Source organism: Peromyscus leucopus, chromosome 3, assembly GCF_004664715.2.
Source record: "Peromyscus leucopus breed LL Stock chromosome 3, UCI_PerLeu_2.1, whole genome shotgun sequence".
Classification (NCBI taxonomy): domain Eukaryota; kingdom Metazoa; phylum Chordata; class Mammalia; order Rodentia; family Cricetidae; genus Peromyscus; species Peromyscus leucopus.
In genome coordinates, this window is record NC_051065.1 from 136,855,087 (window position 1) to 136,873,263 (window position 18,177).

An 18,177-nucleotide genomic window follows, 5' to 3' on the forward strand; every position below is an offset into this window, starting at 1 on the left:
CAGGTGTTGTGCCCCGTGGCCTGGCCTTTGAAGGTCCTAGGCTCTAGGTTTATGTGAGAACACCGCATGACAGTCACACAATGAAAATGTCAAACATACTCCTCAGCCTGTAGCTCTGTCCGACAACCTGTGATGGCATGTGATGATAAATGATGGTGGTGGCAACCCCGTTTTTTTCCTGACTCAACAGCCTCATGATTGGCTGATTTGACTCATGATCTCTCCATCTGTCTTTCCCTGCAGTGGTTCATCTTTTCATTGTGTGTGTGTGTTTGTGTTTTCTCTCCTATTCAGGAAGTTTTAAATGATACGATTTCCTACCCTGATGGCACATTCATGGATTGGGAGTTTAAGATCTCTGTCTTATATGATGTTGCTAAGGTAAGAGACATATGTACACAAACACATTCGTGAAAATAAAGTCGTCTAACAAGCTGTGGGCATCATCCATGCTGGTTTCGTCCATAAACTACAACAGTGGTAGGTAGATGTGTCATACGTGGGACTTGATGAAATAATGTGTGCGCTCACACATTCTCACAGATTTGTCAGAAATAAAATACCCTATGAAATAATTTCCAAATCTGCTAGATTTTAGGAAATAATTGAGTCTAGTCATTTCCTTCATGAATGTAAGGTTGTCTTATCAGTATTTTTAGGTCAAGGCAGCAGAGAGCTAGAGACATGTACTTGATCACAGTTCACATAAGCAGGAAGTAAGAACATGTAAACAATAAAACCTGATGAGATGGCTCAGAAGGTAAAGAGCTTGTCAGCCAGACAGGGAGAACTGAATCCAGTTCTCAGAACCCTGTAAAAATGATCAGATATGGTGGCACACATCTGATTCTAGAACTGGGGAGGAGGAGATAAACAGGTTCCCCAGGGCTCACTGACCAATCAGCCTGGCCTAATTGGCAAGCTCTGGTTCCAGTGAAAGACTGTCTCAAAACAAGAGGTGGGGGCTTTCCAGATGGCTCAGTGGCTGACTCACTTGTCACACAAGCCTGACAATATGAGTACAATCCCCCAAATCTGCAGCGGAAAGAGAGACCAACTCCTGAAAGTTGTTCTCTGACCTCCTCATGTGTGCTGTGGCGTACATGTGCCCACATGCATGCTTCAAACACACAACAATAATAAAACACAAATTAAGAAAAAATAACAAGGTGGATGGAACCTGAGTTGTAGCTAGAGTTCTCCTGCCTTGCCCACAGTCAGGACAAATCTCTGTCACCAGCCAGTCCCACAGCCGCTCAGACCCAACCAAGTAAACACAGAGACTTATATTGCTTACAAACTGTATGGCCATGGCAGGCTTCTTACTGTTCTTATAGCTTAAATTAATCCATTTCCACAAATCTATACCTTGCCACGTAGCTTACAGGCATCTTTACATGCTGCTTGTCCTGGCGGTGGCTGGCAGTGACTCCTTATGCCTTCCTGTTCTTTCTTTTCTCCTCTGTTAGTCCCGCCTACACTTCCTGCCTAGCCACGGGCCAGTGTTTTATTTATTGACCAATCAGAGCAATTTGACATACAGACCATCCCACAGCACAGCCAAGTGCAGACCATCTGAGACACCTGTACTCAGGCCCGTGGTCCTAATCATCCTCTATGTGGACCTGCTGGGTAAAGCCACGAGGAACCCAAGAACAGGCTCCCACAGGACATACAGAACATCCCACACACTGAGTAACACAGCCAGAGGCTGACCTCTGACCTTCTTACCCACCCACCCACCCACGTGTCCCAACCACACACATGCATAATCACAAAGCCGTTTGCCTTGTATAGCATGCAGCTACTCAACTGGAGTTTACATTCAACTTTCTTTTTATTTTTGTTATGGAACTATACCTCACAGCGTGTAGGCAAGCAGTAGGGTTTTCACAATACCGTTAAAGCAAAGTCCACAGCACCGAATTTAAAATTGGATAGCATGGCAACATGTACAGAGAAATAGATTCAAAATGTCACGTCTTTCTTTCAAATGGTCATTCAGCCAAAGCAAGTGATGTTTCTTTGTTTTCCCACCATCTGGAAAACCTCAGGGCATGTCGTATCTGCACTCCAGTAAGATTGAAGTCCACGGGCGTCTGAAATCCACCAACTGCGTGGTGGACAGCCGAATGGTGGTGAAGATCACAGATTTTGGGTGCAATTCCATCCTACCTCCAAAAAAAGGTCTGTGTCTCTCTTACTAGCATTTTTTTTTCTTTTTTGAAATTTCTACTTAACTTGTGTAGAATATTCAAAACATGGCAATGAAGCAGGCAACATTCTGACTCACTCTCCAGCACCGCCTGTCAGTCAATGAAAGATTTAAAAAATGTATTTTTTAAAAAAGTTTTATGGGTGTGGGTGTTTTGCTTGTGTGAATGACCGTGCACCATGTGCACACAGAGACCAGAAGACGGCATCAGATTCCCTGGACCTGGAGTTACAGAAGGCTGTGAGCTGCCATGTGGACACTGGGAACTGAAGTCAGGTTCCTTGTAAGACCAGAAAATGCTCTTAACCACTGAGCCATCTCTCCAGCCCCTCAACAAATGCTCTTTGAGTTAAACGGTATTCAGCTGTGTCTCCTGAGATAAGTGAAGAAGCTTGAGGAACTTACAGACCTGTGGAAGCTAGGATGGGAAGAACAGTAGAACCATCTCACTGAACTTGTCCTTTGTAGGAGACGGGAGTGAGGTTACAGGCTGGAGATTTTCACAAGAAGATAGAGTACAGAGGCCAGTTCCCATGTGGACATTACCACTCACTTGTCTGTGGTGACAGGATACATATACATATATATACATATAATATGTGAAGTAGAGCCTCATTGGTCGTTCTCAGTATTGTGGGGAGGGTCCAGGAAAGGAACATGAAGACTCATGGGTTGGATGAGGGAAGTCATACAAGCATTTCTCCTCCATTCTTTACTATAAGTCAGAGCTAAGCGGCCTCAGAAATCTAGACCTCGTTTCAACACACTTCCTAGCTCCAAAAGTGAAGGTCTTTTTTCCAATTCTGTGTAACAGTCTTTTGGGTTTCATTCTCCTAAATAGAAGAAAAATTATAATTCTGCCTCTATTTTCACAATCCTGTGAAGTTTAACATGATATTGGACTAAATATTTCCATTTTTGTGTGTGCACATACATGTGTGTGCTCAGCAGAAGGCTGAGGCTATGGCAGGAGCCTTCTCCACTTTATTTAGCAAGGCAGTCTCACAACTAAACCCAGAGCTTGTCGATAAGGCCATTCTGACTGGCCAGCTTGCCCTGGGGAATCCTGTCTCCGATTCTGAACACTGGCATGGCAGGCGGTCACCACACCCATCCACTGTTCACACAGGTTCTGGGGTATCTGAACTCAGGTCCTTGTGTTTACACTGGAGCTTTGCCTACTGGACCATCCTCCTACGCCCTTATACGTTCTTCCTAGCTGGACTAGCTCATGCTGGGGAGAGAGAGCACCTGGGCTGCATTCTCCTGGGAATCGTGGCTTAGCGTTCTGTCATGTTCTCACTGAAGGAGAGCACTTCATTTGTTCCTCCAGTCTTCACTTTCTGAGCATGTGCTGTGTGCTAACTCATGATTGTCTTGGAGGTCAGATGATTGTCTTGCTGGGGTGCCAAGTTAATTCATTAAGCAAAGAACCAGAGCTTTTAATCAGATAAGACATATCCCATCCTCCTTAGCATTGCTAAGCTGGATCTGCTGATCATGGATGCCTGTTACCTGAACGTTCAGCCTATGTGAAACCCCCTCCCTCCAACTTTGTCGCTGTCTCCCCACAGACCTGTGGACCGCTCCTGAGCACCTGCGCCAAGCCAGCATCTCTCAGAAAGGGGATGTGTACAGCTTCGGGATCATCGCCCAGGAGATCATCCTTCGCAAGGAAACTTTCTACACGCTGAGCTGTCGGGACCAGAATGGTGAGTCAGACTTCTTTCATAGGCTGGCACAGAGCCAGAAGACCCCAGGCCTCTCCTCTGCTAAAGGAATGACTCCTTCTCGGAGTTGCACATTCTAAGAGGATTGCAAAGCCCTGGTGTCAGAGGGCTCAGCCAGGTGCCATTATTCCGTATATCACACATCGGCGTTAAAGGATCTTCCTTTACTGGCTAGCTGTGGTGGCCCACACCTGCGATCCTAGCACTTGGGAAGTGGAGTGTCTTAGAGTTTTCTATTGCTGTGAAGAGACACCTTGACCACAGTAACTCTTGTAAAGAAAACATTTAACTGGGGTGGCTTGCTTACAGTTTCAGAGGTTCAGTCAACTAGCGTCATGATGGGGAGCATGGAGGTGTGCTGAGAGTCCTACATCTTTCAGGCAACAGGAAGCTGACGGCTGACAGTCACAGGGAGAGAAGCTTGAGCATGAGAGACCTCAGAGCCCACCCACACAGTGACACACTTCCTCCAACAAGGCCACGCCTCCTAATAATACAGCTCCCTTTGGAGGCCATTTTCTTTCAAACCACCACACGGAGGCAGCAGAATCAGGGGTTCCTAAGCACTCTAAAGCCAGCCTGGCCTGCATGAGACCCTGTCTCAAAAGGCTAACAACAAAAGAATGCTTCCTGCCCTCCCGGCTCTCCTCCTGATCAGGGAGGGTAGTCCTAGCTCATGCTGGGGAGAGAGCACACCTGGGCTGCATTCTCCTGGGAATCGTGGCTTAGTGTTCTGTCACGTTCTCACTGAAGGAGAGCACTTCATTTGTTCCTCCAGTCTTCACTTTCTGACCATGTGCTGTGAACTAACTCATGGTTGTCTTGGACATCAGATGACTGAGGGATCTGGCAGCCAGGGAAGAGTGTGGGAGAGAGAGAGCTTGGTGAAGCAGTAATAGAATCTGAGGTGTTCACGTGATAGCTGCCTACTTGTACACCGCTCCCGGGTCGTAAGTGGGGGAAGACTCCCCGACTTCACTCACATCTGTAGAGGCTCTGTCACACTCCTGTCAGCTAAAGAGTCATCCAGGGGCGAACCAGTTCAGATGTGCTCAGCAGTCCTCGCTGCGGGTCTTCTTGTAATGGAATTATTCTCATCCAATCAGAGAAGATTTTCAGAGTGGAAAACTCAGACGGGATAAGGCCTTTCCGCCCAGATCTGTTCCTGGAAACTACAGATGAAAAGGAGCTAGAGGTGAGTCGATATTCCTGGTATTCAGTAGCCTGTCTACCTGTAAAGGTCTACCGCAGAGTCTGTGGGCAAAAGAGCAAAAATGTGTCCCTGTGGAGTTTTAGAAGCTCCACACAGCCTCCAGGTTCTTTGGAGGTGGCCCTTTCCTCCTTCACAAGCTCCTGGTGGCTTCCCTTGGGTCATAGCCCCCTGTCACATCCTCGTACCTCTCCTGTCTTGCTTCTTCTCATCTCGTCCTCCAATTAGAACGGGCGTCACTCCATCTGGACCCACCCAGGGAACCCAGTGCAACTGCCCAGTCTCAAGGTTTTTCAGTTAATCCCATTTGAAAAGGTCAAACAGTCCCCTCTGTTGGTAGTCTTTTCTTTGTGGTTTCAGTTACCAGAAACCACTGAGGTCCAAAATTACTAAGTGGAAAATTCCAGAGTAAACCATTTATAAACTTTACGTTGTGTGGCATGATCGGAGTTCATGCCATTTTGCTCTGTCTATTGAGACATAAGTCATTCCTCTAACAAGTCCACTCTATATGCACCCCTCCCGTTAGCCACTCAGGGGGCATCTAAGTTATAAGTTCACTGTAGAGGTGCTGAACCATGAGTTCAGCACTGTTACTTAATATTGGCCCTCAAGTACATGAGCAGTGATGCTGGCAGATCTTGTCATTATAATTGTTTTACATTATCATTAGTTATTATGACTTAGAGATTATATCTAATGATAAGTCTGTACAGGACTACTCTCTACACTTGAAGTTATTTGATGGGAATGGAAATTGTCCCTCCCAGACAAGGAAGGGCTACACTTTGGTGGCATTCATAGGACACAGGGATTAGGACGCAAAGATCTGCGACAGTTGTTCTTACCCCTCCCCCAAGCCCCGTTCCTCTCCCCCCCCCCAGGAAAGAGCTGGTGGTTAAAGTACACATCACAGTCCACATGTGTATGTGACATGTGCATGAGACTTATAAATACCTCTATTGATTTAAAAAGAACTATGAGCCAGGTATGGGTGTACATGTCTGCAGTCCCAACACTCGGAAGGCAGAGGGAGGAAGAGCAGGCATTGGAGACTGGGTGCATGAGAGCGTGTCTCAAACATTAACAACAAACTCTCACGCGTGCAGATGAGGAGTTAATACTCAGATACAACTGATTTAATAGTCAGGACTAGTATTTTATAAGCTAAAAGAATTTGAGAGTATTTTGTTCTAATTCTACTTTAAAAATTACTAAGCTGGGTGTGGTGGCACATGCCTGTAATCCCTGCCCTGGAGGGGTAGAGGCAGGACAATCAAGAGTTCAAGGTTATCCTCAGCTACATAGTGAGTTAGAGGCCAACCTGAGCTACATAAGACTTGGTCTCAAAATAAAACCAAATCAAAACAAACAAATGAAACTCAAAAATAAAAAAAGTAGTATGCTTCACTTAAAAAACAGAGAGAAACATTTAAACAAGCCTTCAAGAAGACTTTTAAAAGCCAGGCATGGTGACTTATACCTATAATCCCAGCACTGAGGAGTCTGGGGGCAGGAGGATTTTGAGTTTGAGGCTAGTGTGGGTTATATAGTGAGGCCCACTATAAAATTAAGGAGAGGGGAGGGAAGGGGAGGGGAAAATGAAAGGAAGGAACAGAGGGTAGGAAGGAAAGAGAGGGTGAGAACACAAGAGAGGGAGTCAGGGAGGGGACACTGTAGCCCGGATTCAGGGATTCAGAGCCACTGAGATACAAGTGCCCACCACTATTCCCATCACTGCCCTTCCCTGTTTCCCAGATTCCTCCCCACTCACCAGCAGAGTCTTCCCGCCATTCCCAGTAAGAAGAAGAGGTGGATTCCAGGATCCTGCGACCTCCCAAATGTTGCATGCTAGAGCCCCTGTACCATCAGATGGTGTGGCGTGTGCAGATAACCTACACTTTAAACAACCTCTGCACTACTCATGATCCCACAACAACATACAATAAATCCCATGACAAATCACAGTTATATTATATGATATTGTATGTGTTCAGCACGGACTTAGTTTTCCCATGAATAGTCCCAGCCCGTAGTTAGTTGGATCTAAAATGTGGGAGAATAAAGAGGGCTGGTGGTGTGCACAGATGACTAAAGCCTCGGCCACCAAAGCAGCATCCTCAGTTCAGTTCTGCAGCCGAATGGTTCTGCAACTGGAAACCAGGCAAAGGTCTCAGGCCAGGACCTGGTCTCAGCAGGAAAGAAGTCGGAAGCCCACCCCTCGGCAGTCCCCATGGCTCTCTCTGTTTTGCTCCCCAGAGGTGTGTGGCCGTGCTGAGGCAGGGGCATCACCCAGAGGCTAGGTAAGCAGACAGAGGCAGTTGTGGCCTTAGTTCCCTCCCAGCAGCCATTTGCCAAGGAGAGGAAGTATGTACTGAACCATTTCTCAGCCCGCTTTTAACCAAAGTGAAGAGCAAACTTTAGTTAATAAATGACTGTCGCCTCCCTGTTGGATCAAGTCACAAATATCGTGGCAGGTGAGGTGATGGTCCCACAGGCCTCCCCTCTGTCGGCCCCTCCTCTCCGCCCCCCTTTCTCTGTACACTTCACCACCACAGCTGTGCACCACTGCTGTGAGGGAAATTAAACATACACATCGCCTTTCGCCCGTGCAAAATTCAAAGCGTACGTATGTGCTCACAATCGGGGTAAAGCCTGAACACAGGAAGTCTTTTGTGTGGTCCTCAGGGGAGTGACTCCTCGCTGCAGTTGAGATGAGCGAACCCTCAAGCTTTGTCCTTATGGACACCCACTTGTCTCATGTGTCATTGAGACACATTAGTTTTTGTTTATTACGTTTACCTCTGGTGTGTGTGTGTGTGTGACCTTAACCTGTTAAGGTGTCTCGCCAGCCAGAGCCTTATTATTTGATTACCCTCCCCGACACCTAAACACCATGTGTTCTCATAAAGCATTTAATCCCTCCCATAAACCCAGCCTTTTCCAAACTGTCACTGCGTTTCAATGAACTGCACCGGCGAACCTGGCTGGGTGTGGTAGTGTAGGTGGCGGGGTCCACACCATGAAAAGGAGAGAACCACAGACAGGTCCTCGTGGCAATCCTTGTGGGATATCCCCTGCCTTGGTCGCGCCCGTCGTGGAGGAGAACAGAGTGAGACTCTCTCCTGGAGTTTAGCATCCCCAAGCTAAGCTGCCCGCTCTTCTTTGCAGGTCTATCTACTCGTCAAAAACTGCTGGGAGGAGGATCCCGAAAAGAGGCCAGATTTCAAGAAAATCGAGAGCACGCTAGCCAAGATATTTGGGTACTGCTGACACTTTTACTTTTCTTCCCCTATTTTCGATTCCTTAATGATAGTTGACATTTAGTGGCACCAAGGAATGAAAATGCTTATGCTTATGCCAATAAAATTCTCATTTGAATTCACATAAAATTCAAATGTTCAGAGATAAAAAGGCCATTTCTCAAGGACATACTCATAAAGTTAAACACTCAAGGACAAAATAAATCATAATTATAATTTTTTTTATTAAAAACAGTTTCCAGGGACTAGAAAGATGGCTCAGCAGTTAAGAACATGTGCTGTTCTTGCAGAGGACCCAAGTTTGATTTCAATAACCCACACCAGGAGGCTCACAATGTGTTTAACTCCCCTCTCCAAGGGACAGAATGTTTCTGGCTTTCCTGGGCAATTATGTTCAGGGGCACAGTTTCTCTCTGTCTCTCTCTCTCTCTGTCTCTGTCTCTGTCTCTGTCTCTCTCTCTCTCTCTCTCTCTCTCTCTCTCACACACACACACACACACACACATATGCGCGCGCGCATGTGTGCACATTTGAAATGACTGCACATTTGCACATTTGAAATCTCCTGAGGAGTTTTAAATGTTTAAAAAAATTAAGATTCCAAGAGAACATAAAAGTTGGGGTGCATGGGCAAGTGGGGAGGGCTGAGAGGAGCTAAGAGAGGGGAAAAACGTGGTCAAAATATATTGTGTGAGAAAAGTTTAATTAAACATATAATTTCCAGACCCTCTGTAAGTCTAACCCGGGCCCCGAGATTCTATGATGCTCCTGGGCAATTCTTTTTTAAAATTTATTTATTTTATATGTACGGGTGTCTTGCTTGCCTGTAGTCTGTGTGTCATGTGTATGCAGTGCCCACAGAGGTCAGAAAAGGCATCTGACCCTGGGATTGAAGTTACAGACAGTTGTGAGCTTCCACAAGGGTGCTGGGAATCGAACCCAGGTCCTCCAGGTGAGCACCCAATGTTCTTAATTACCCACTCATCTCTCCCGGCCCAAGTGGCTAATTCTTAAGATTAGCAAGTTCTTAATTTTTTTAAGGTCTAGTTTTCATTTTTTATTATTTGTGAATGTGTAAGTTTGTGCACATGTGTGCAGGTGCCCAAGGACAATAAAGGCATCAGATTCCCTAGAACTGAACGGGGATTGCTGGAGGCTGTGAGCCACCTGACTGGGGTGCTGGGAGATGAACTCGGGTCCTCTGGAAAACCAGAACGTGTTCTTAATGAACCATCTCTCCAGCCCCCAAGGTCAGCAAGTTTTAAAGATCTCCAAAATCACCAGGTTTGGACCTAGACAATTTAGATTTGCGTTTCTGAATCAGAACAGCATTCAAGGTTAAAGTGTGTATGTGGGGGGGGGGTTCCCCATTATCCAAATTCTGAGTGCTATGTGTTTTCAGGTAACTCAGTGCAGGTGGGAGAAGGGTAGTGTCATGAGAGCTAGAAGACCACGTTTCCACGGGAGGACACAGTAAAGGCTTGCTGGGAGACAGAGGGAAAAACCCCTCCCCTCACAGGCTACCAACTTCGTCATTCATAAAATTGGAGTGAGCTGGACGGTTTCTACCATTCTTCCATCTCTGACTTCCTCGAGGGATCATAGGTCCGAAGATTGAGATACCTGCTGAGTAGCCGAGGCTGGGAAGGCAGCTGAAGTTAATTGAGACCATGGTCTGACTGGCAGAACTGTCCACTGACTAGAGCAGGAAATAACCACAGATTAAATTCTGGCCTTTCACTCCTTCCCTGACCTGTCACTGGGGTCAGAGGAGGCTGTGCAGTTTCAATGACACGGACCCTCATGGAGATACAGGGGCCCCTAGTCTTTAGCCTTGACTATGGTTCTCAAACATGGCTGCACATTTGAAATCTCCTGAGGAGTTTTAAGGAAAATTGACACCTGAGTTCTACCCTAGAGCATTTGATGCAATTGGTCTCAGGTGTAACCTGGCATTGGAAGTTTTAATAGTTCCCTAGGTGATGAAGAGTCAGTCAAGGCAGGGGAATCTATTCCTATGGAATAAAACAATCTCTCATTATTCCTTGTACCTGCTCCTGATCCCCTTCTGCTCAACTAACCTCTATGGGTGGAGTCAAGTAAGAATCCCTTGGGAGCTCATTAAAAAAAATCCTGTCTCTTGGGACTGTTGAGATGGCTTAACATGAGGCCCTTGCCACACAAGACTAGCCACCTGAGTCCAATCACCAGAACAACCAAGTTGTCCTCTGACCACCTCTAAACCCATACCATAGCACTCATACACACACACACACACACACACACACACACACACACACACACACATTCACAGAGAAGTGGGGGAGGGAGACAGACAGACACACAGACAGGAACACAGACAAAGACAGACAGACAGACAGACAGACACACACACACACATACACACACACACACACACACACACACACACACACACACACACACACACACTCACACAAAGCAAGCCTTCTCCTGAGGGCAGAAGTGGGAACTTGCTGATGATGTGACATCTCGGAACCTTCTCCCCATGCTTTCACACGCTGTAAGCATTATCTTTAATACACACAACATTGTGAGAACCTCACGGGAACCTTCCCTGAGAAATGTAAGAGTTCTTTGTTTCCACCTGCAGCCTTTTTCATGACCAAAAAAATGAATCTTACATGGACACCTTGATCCGGCGTCTACAGCTGTATTCTCGAAACCTGGAACACCTGGTGGAGGAAAGGACCCAGCTGTACAAGGCAGAGAGGGACAGGGCTGACCGCCTTAACTTTATGCTGCTCCCACGGTAAGACGAGTCTTCTGCTCCTGTGGCTTCCCATGATTCCACAGTCGGGCTCCTTGACTCCCCGCTGAAACCTCCAGCATGCCTGCCTCTCACTGCTGCTGGTTTGTCCTGGATTTGGTCTGGCCTTGGATTTGTTTGGAACTGTATAGGATGGTTTCCTTTTATAGACCGAGGGCAGATTATTGGGGTTGAAGATGCTTAGGTCTTGCTGAGCCCCCTTCTGATTTCACTCTGAATTCCTAAAGCAAGAAGTTTTGGGAGAATCGCGGACTAAGCAGATGGCCGTGAGTTCCAACACCTTATTAAGCCTGCAGCCTTCAAGCAAGGCACTGTCTGTCTGTCTGTCCTCAGTCTCAAAGCGGTGATTCAAGCCTGCCTCTGCGGTGTGTGAACTGTGAGGCTTTCAAGCATTAAGCATTAGTTTCTTTGTTTTCCTTCTTTAAATCACAAGGGAACGCCAAGTCAGTAGGAGAGGAGATGGGTAACACTCGTCAGCTGTCTCACCACCTAGGCATCCATGAGCCAACGTTGGCCTCTTCTGTGTGAAGCCATGGCTTAGTCAGGACATTGACACAGAAATCCCAAGATAGATTCATGTTTTCCAAACACTGACATTGGAGTAAGTTCCTGAGGAATGTGAGGATGAACAAGGAATTACACCATGATGGTTTGGCCCATGGCTTAGAAGTAATGATCTCTTCCCATTAAGGTGTGGCAAGCTGTTCCCTCAGTGTAAGGAGAAGCTCTATAAAATCATGGAAACTGAGGCCAGTGTCACAGAAAGAAACCATCACTTGCCTGTGACACCCACTGACATCCATGCTGGACTACACAGTAATGGTGGCCTGTCCGAGTTACCCCTCTCTCTCAACCCCTCCCAGATCCACCCCCTCCCATACCAATGACTGGCTTCGAAATAAAAAGGAGTTTCTTCTGTATTAGCCTGGACAAACAGGTGGGCATACCCACATGCCCCACTCAATCCCTGAAACTAAAAAAGCCTAATCGGAACCATGAGCCTGTCAGCTCCTCCATACGGGCTGGAAGAGCATTCTGAAAATATACTAGAACCTTGCCCCCACTTCCACACCCCCACTCTCTCACGGCCACCTCTGTGTCAAAGAAAGCAGGTGTTGCCTGAGCCCCATAGCCTTGTTATATTATGCAGAATTCCTTGCCTGGAGACTAATGCCCAGTTGACAAAAATAACACCTTGGTTACCTGGCTGATAGGTATGGGGTTTCTGGAAGATCTACAGGCATTCTACAGTTGTTATTCTCGTCTCTAAATCTGCTCCATCTCCCTGAATACCCAGGGTCTGCCTGGGTCACAGAAGGCTCATAGTGCACAGGATTGATGTCTCTTGGTTCTAGTAATAGCTCTGTCCAATGGGATCACTGGATTCCCACTTCCTTTTCAGCCCTTCATTTTCTTATCTATATAAAAAGGAAGGATTTGGGAACTGGAGAGGTGGCTCAGTGGTTAGGAGCATCTGCTGCTCTTGCAAACGACCTGAGCTCCCAGTACCCACATGGTAGCTCACAACCATCTGTAACTCCAGTCCCAAGGGATCTTGTGCCCTCTTCTGGCCGCTGCAGGTACCAGGCACATGGGTAGTACATATACATACATGCAAGCAAACACTTGTATGAAATAAAGTAAAATGAGGGATCTGTTCTCATAGGCTGCTGTGGCATTTCCCAGCATCTAGGTTCTGATGCTAATGTTCTATATTTCTGCTCAGGCCCCCTTCAAAATGACCCCAGCGGCAGCAGAGAGTGCCCAACCCCAGTCAGCCCCCATGCCTCTTCTTCCATGTGAAAGGGAACTTGGCCCCTAAAGGAAACCCCAGTCCATGTGGTTGCTTCTGTTGTAGTCCCTGCTCTGAGAAGCTGCACCTTCTGTCTCTTCAGTGAGGCTTTTCTGGGTGGCTTCCTTTGGCATTCTTTGCTGTAGTTGCAACTTATACATGGTGTGGTTGACTTTATTTTACTTAACATTATGTGCATTGGTCTGAAGGTTTCAGATCCCTTGGAACTAGAGTTACAGACAGTTGTGAGCTACTATGTGGGTGCTGGGAATTGGACCTGGGTCCTCTAAAAAGCAACCAGTGCTCTTAACCACTGAGCCATCTCTCCAGCCCTGGTAGACTTTACTTTTCAAAGGACCCAAACCTAGCTCAGAATATCCAATGAATTCTGATATAAACATATTAAAATTAACTTTGAATGCATTATTCATTTGGCATGATATTAAACAATACCATGAGGTACACAAGAGGAGCAGAACCATTGGCTCTGATGAGAGAGGCAGTACTCATAGCCTTACATCAGGGGTCAGTTTCTGACATCCATGACACGTTCCTCATCTAGCCTTCTGAATATGGTGCTGTGCTTGGTTAACACTGATTATCAGTGGAGAGGTAAAGAGTGGATATGTGGGTGTTAGAGCTAGACAAGTGTCAGTGTTGTGGGTTTATGTGGATTATTGACAGTCTGAGTTAAAGTTGAAATTGCTTCTATTCATCCAAGTTTAAATACATACACACGTGTATGGGCCATGTATTCATATACACAGTATATGCAATCTGTTCTTTTTGCTTCCTGGACACTTAATGGAATTCATTAGAAATCTCAAATTTTTAAATCTGGCTGATAGCTGCTTCAATAGGAATTGCTTATGTAAGGCAAGAAAACTCTACAGAGGTTAAAAGTGGTTTTCTTCCCTCCCTCCTCTAGGCTGGTGGTAAAGTCTCTGAAGGAGAAAGGTGTTGTAGAACCAGAGCTGTATGAAGAAGTCACAATCTATTTCAGTGACATTGTCGGTTTTACAACTATCTGCAAGTACAGCACCCCCATGGAGGTGGTGGACATGCTAAATGACATCTACAAGAGTTTTGACCAGATTGTGGATCACCATGATGTCTACAAGGTGACTGATTTCCCTCACGCTGAGACAGTTGGGCAGCCCAAGGCCACCAGAGCCTGGCACAGTTGCTCCTGTTAGGTACAGCTCCTGTCTCCCCATCCAACAAATAACAAAAGGCCAACTGAGAATGCTTCCTATTCTTCCACAGGTCCTGAGTTCAGTTCTCAGCACTCAAGTCAGGGGGCCCAGAACTGCCTGTGACTCTAGCTCCAAGGGATCTGGCTTCCCCAGGCACCTGCATGTGTATGCACAAACTCACACGTAGGCACATACAAATGTGCACATAACAATAAATAAATCTTTAACCTTAATGAAGTGATGGTTGCATCCAAGCTGAAATGGGGGAGATGTGGAAGAATTGAGAAAGGTCAAATGTCAAAATGACCCCCTACCTTAAAGAAGTAGCACAGAAGGAACAAATTGTAGCAAAAATGAATTTGGGGTGACAAATGTAGAGGAAACGGCAGAATTTCAAATCACCTCCAAAACAATGGGCAGCATTTAAGGTGACTGAAAAATCAAGTGGAGACAGTGGAGTTATGATAAACACAGCACAAGACTGCAAAAATGCTTCATTCCTGAAGGAACCTATAATTACTGTTGGTAAAATACTATGTAGGAAATGACAATCACTAAAGATGACTTTTCTGGTAATTTAGTGTATTGCCAAAATTATATAGGATTAGTCAGATTGTTTAATTATTTAGCTTTAAGTTTAGTTAAGTGTATGTGTGTGTGTATGCCTCCTTGTCTGTACAACTTATATGTAGGTGTCCATGGGGGCCAGAAGAGGGCATCTGATCCCTGGGAACTAGAGTTACAAGCAGGTGTGAGCCACCATGTAGGTCTGGGAGCTGTACCCTGGTCTTATGCAAGAGCAGCAGGTGGTCTCATTCACTGAGCCATGTCTGCAGCCCCACAACCAGATTATACGAGCATTTACAGAATTTTCACTACAGATGCACAATCTATGTAATTATGAAACCATGCTATGTGGTTAAAATCTTCCATAGTTGTTTTGTCATCCAGTTAACTAGCCTACTAGAAAAAACAAAAACAACACCTGGTGAAACTGCCATAGAACTGGTCCTGAATGATGTGGACAGAATTGTGCTCATATTGAATTCCCAACCCCTATCCATATCTGCATTCAATGCAGAGCCATTGATAAGAAAGTGTCCCCACAGGTAGAAACCATCGGTGATGCCTACGTGGTGGCCAGTGGTTTGCCCATGAGAAATGGCAACCGACATGCAGTAGACATTTCCAAGATGGCCTTGGACATCCTCAGCTTCATGGGGACCTTCGAGTTGGAGCATCTCCCTGGCCTCCCAGTATGGATTCGCATTGGAGTTCATTCTGGTAAGGAGTTGGGCATCCTAACAAGTGGGGGTCACGCTCAGCAGAGCACAGAAGAGCATCTTGATGTGGTTGGTTTTGGATCTGAGACTTCTTAGATTCTGTGTGCCAACTGTGGGGTTCATCACACATCCTGACACATTTAGACCCGGTCCCCAGAGAACACTTGAAATAGCACCGTGGATGACACTGTCATTGCTGGATGCACAAACACTGATCACCCAGGAAACAAGAAGTTCTGGACTTCCCATTTAAACCATCACGTCTACTGTCTCACTTATTGCCTCTCCACACAGTCCCAACTGTAAATGGACGATTCTCTCCCACCTGCCAGTTCCTGAATACCTGGCAACCACTTCCCAAATTATCACACAGAGGCTTATATTAATTATAAATGCTCAGCTGATATCTCAGGCTTATTACTAACTTGCTCTTACACTTAAATTAACCCATAAATCTTATTTATGTTTAGCCACGTGGCTTGGTACCCTTTCTCAGTATGGCATTCTCATCTTGATTCTCCACGTTTTCTGGTGACTCTCTCATTCCACCCTTCTCCTTCTAATCATCCTTTTGGTCACCCCACCTATACTTCCCGCCTGGCTACTGACCAATCAGCATTTTATTAAACCAATTTGAATGACAAATCTTTACAGTATACAAGAGGGTTATTCCACAGCACTCAACTCCTGTTCATATTCCATTAAAATAATACAATACTGGGGCTGGCGGGATGCCTTAATGGTTAAGACAGTGCTACACTTGTAGAGGACCTGAGTTTAGTTCCCAGCAGCCATGCTGGGCAGCTCACAACTACCTGCACCTCCAACTCCAGGAGTTCTGATGCCCTCTTCTAGCCTCCTCTGGCACCTGCATTCATTTGTACCTACCCACAAACAAATGGACACACACACATAACGAAAACTAAAACCTTTTTTAAAAAAGAAAGAATACTATCTTAAAAATATGTGGTTCGTAGATGTAGGTTCACACCTACTCCCCTGCAGTGCTACAGAAAGCACATGTATCCCTAAGAGAACCAGGGAAGTTTGATAGCCCCGATGAGAGGAAAACTTTAGACAAAACTAATGAGTTTATTTAAGAAAGAATAATTCACAAATTGTGTCTTTCAGAACCAAAGTGCTTTAGCAGACAATGCGGGCAGGTAGTATCTACAGACAGAAAACAGAAGTGAGTGGTGCCTGCTCAGAATCCTAGCACCACAAGGCCAAGGCAGGAGGATCTCAAGTTTGAGGCCATATGAAAGAATGAGGTAGGGAGAGAAAGAGAGCAGAGGTGAGAGACAGAAAGCATCTGATTGGGTTAAAGCTCTGGGCTACCACTATCTGAGGATCCGATTGGTCAAAGTTTTGAGTTACCACTCTCTGAGGATCTGATTGGTTAAAGTTCTGAGTTACCACTATCTGAGGATCTGATTGGTTAAAGTTCTGCGCTACCAATATCTGTGGCATCATTTTATCAGTCATCAGCCTGTGACTCATTGGAGCTTGGGGACTGTGACTACATATTTCTAAATTTGGCTTTTAGTTTAGGTAGCAAGTTAGGATGCCTCAGACTTCCAGTTTAACTTACAGCCTTGAACATAGAGACTTGAGAAGATAAGGAAGCAGTCTTACAGAAACACATGGTTGGAGGGGAACTCAACCAACTGATAGAGGAACAGAAAAAGAACATGTGGCATGTATGCACAGTAGAATGTTTTTCAGCCATAAGGAAAAGGAAGTTACATTGTTTGCAGGAAAATAGATACAACTGATCATAATCATAGAAACGAAGCAAATTAAGCCAGTATCAAAAACCAAAGACCATGTTTCCTCTCATATGTAGTTCCTAGATTTTATATACATATGTAAAGCTGTGTGCATGCATATAACATGAGAGAAGGAAAGCTGTCTAGGGAGACAGAGGAGACAGAGCAGACTAATGGGGGGAGAGGGGGAGGGAAAGAGAGGAAGATATATGAGCAGTGAACATATAACTATGAGAAAATGTCTTTCTGCAACACGACACCATGTACAATGAATATTTAAGAAGAAATGTGTTTTAAAGTCATCCTCACTAATACTTCCCATGACACACTGTCTTGCCTTTCACACACACATGCAAACACAAGTAAGTCTTCTCCATTTCATCTCTTCTGCATTTTTGTTAGGGGCTTGTTTGTCCGTTTTTGTTTTGTATCAAATCTGACAATGTAGGGCTCAAGACTCCAGGTAAAATCCAGTATTTTGAACTGTTTTTTTTTTTTTTTTTATCTTCACTGGTAGGATAAATGTATAAAGAAACCCTTGTGCTCTAGGGTTTTTAAATTATGTGCATGTTTGTGTATGTCTGTACACGTGAGTACAGGCACCTGTGGATGCTAGCAGAAGGTGCCAGATCCCCTGAAGCTGGGGTACAGGCAGTTATAAACTTCCAAACTTAGGGCTGGGACCCTACTCAGGTCCTTACTCAGGTCCTCTACGAGAACAGTACACATTCAGTCATAACAGCAGCACTCAGGAGGCAGCAGATCTTTGTAAGTCTCAGCTACCCTTGTCTACATAGTGAATTCCAAGACAGCAGAACAACATAATGAGACCTTGTCTCAAAAACAACAACAATAAAAGAAATCCATGTGTGTTTAAATAAAAAAAAAGCCAATCAAAAAACTAGTAAGT

At 45.4% G+C, this 18,177-nt stretch overlaps 1 protein-coding gene across 1 annotated transcript in view; it reads left to right on the plus strand.

The window, feature by feature from the left end:
* Positions 1 to 18,177, plus strand: part of Gucy2c (guanylate cyclase 2C) — a 79,665-nt gene that overhangs the window by 49,569 nt on the left and 11,919 nt on the right. The window contains exons 16-23 of the mRNA XM_028872249.2: positions 295 to 381; positions 2,055 to 2,187; positions 3,790 to 3,927; positions 5,052 to 5,140; positions 8,327 to 8,418; positions 11,051 to 11,209; positions 13,948 to 14,140; positions 15,325 to 15,499. Of these exons, the coding sequence (XP_028728082.1) occupies positions 295 to 381; positions 2,055 to 2,187; positions 3,790 to 3,927; positions 5,052 to 5,140; positions 8,327 to 8,418; positions 11,051 to 11,209; positions 13,948 to 14,140; positions 15,325 to 15,499 (1,066 nt within the window). The remainder of the gene's footprint in view (positions 1 to 294; positions 382 to 2,054; positions 2,188 to 3,789; positions 3,928 to 5,051; positions 5,141 to 8,326; positions 8,419 to 11,050; positions 11,210 to 13,947; positions 14,141 to 15,324; positions 15,500 to 18,177) is intronic.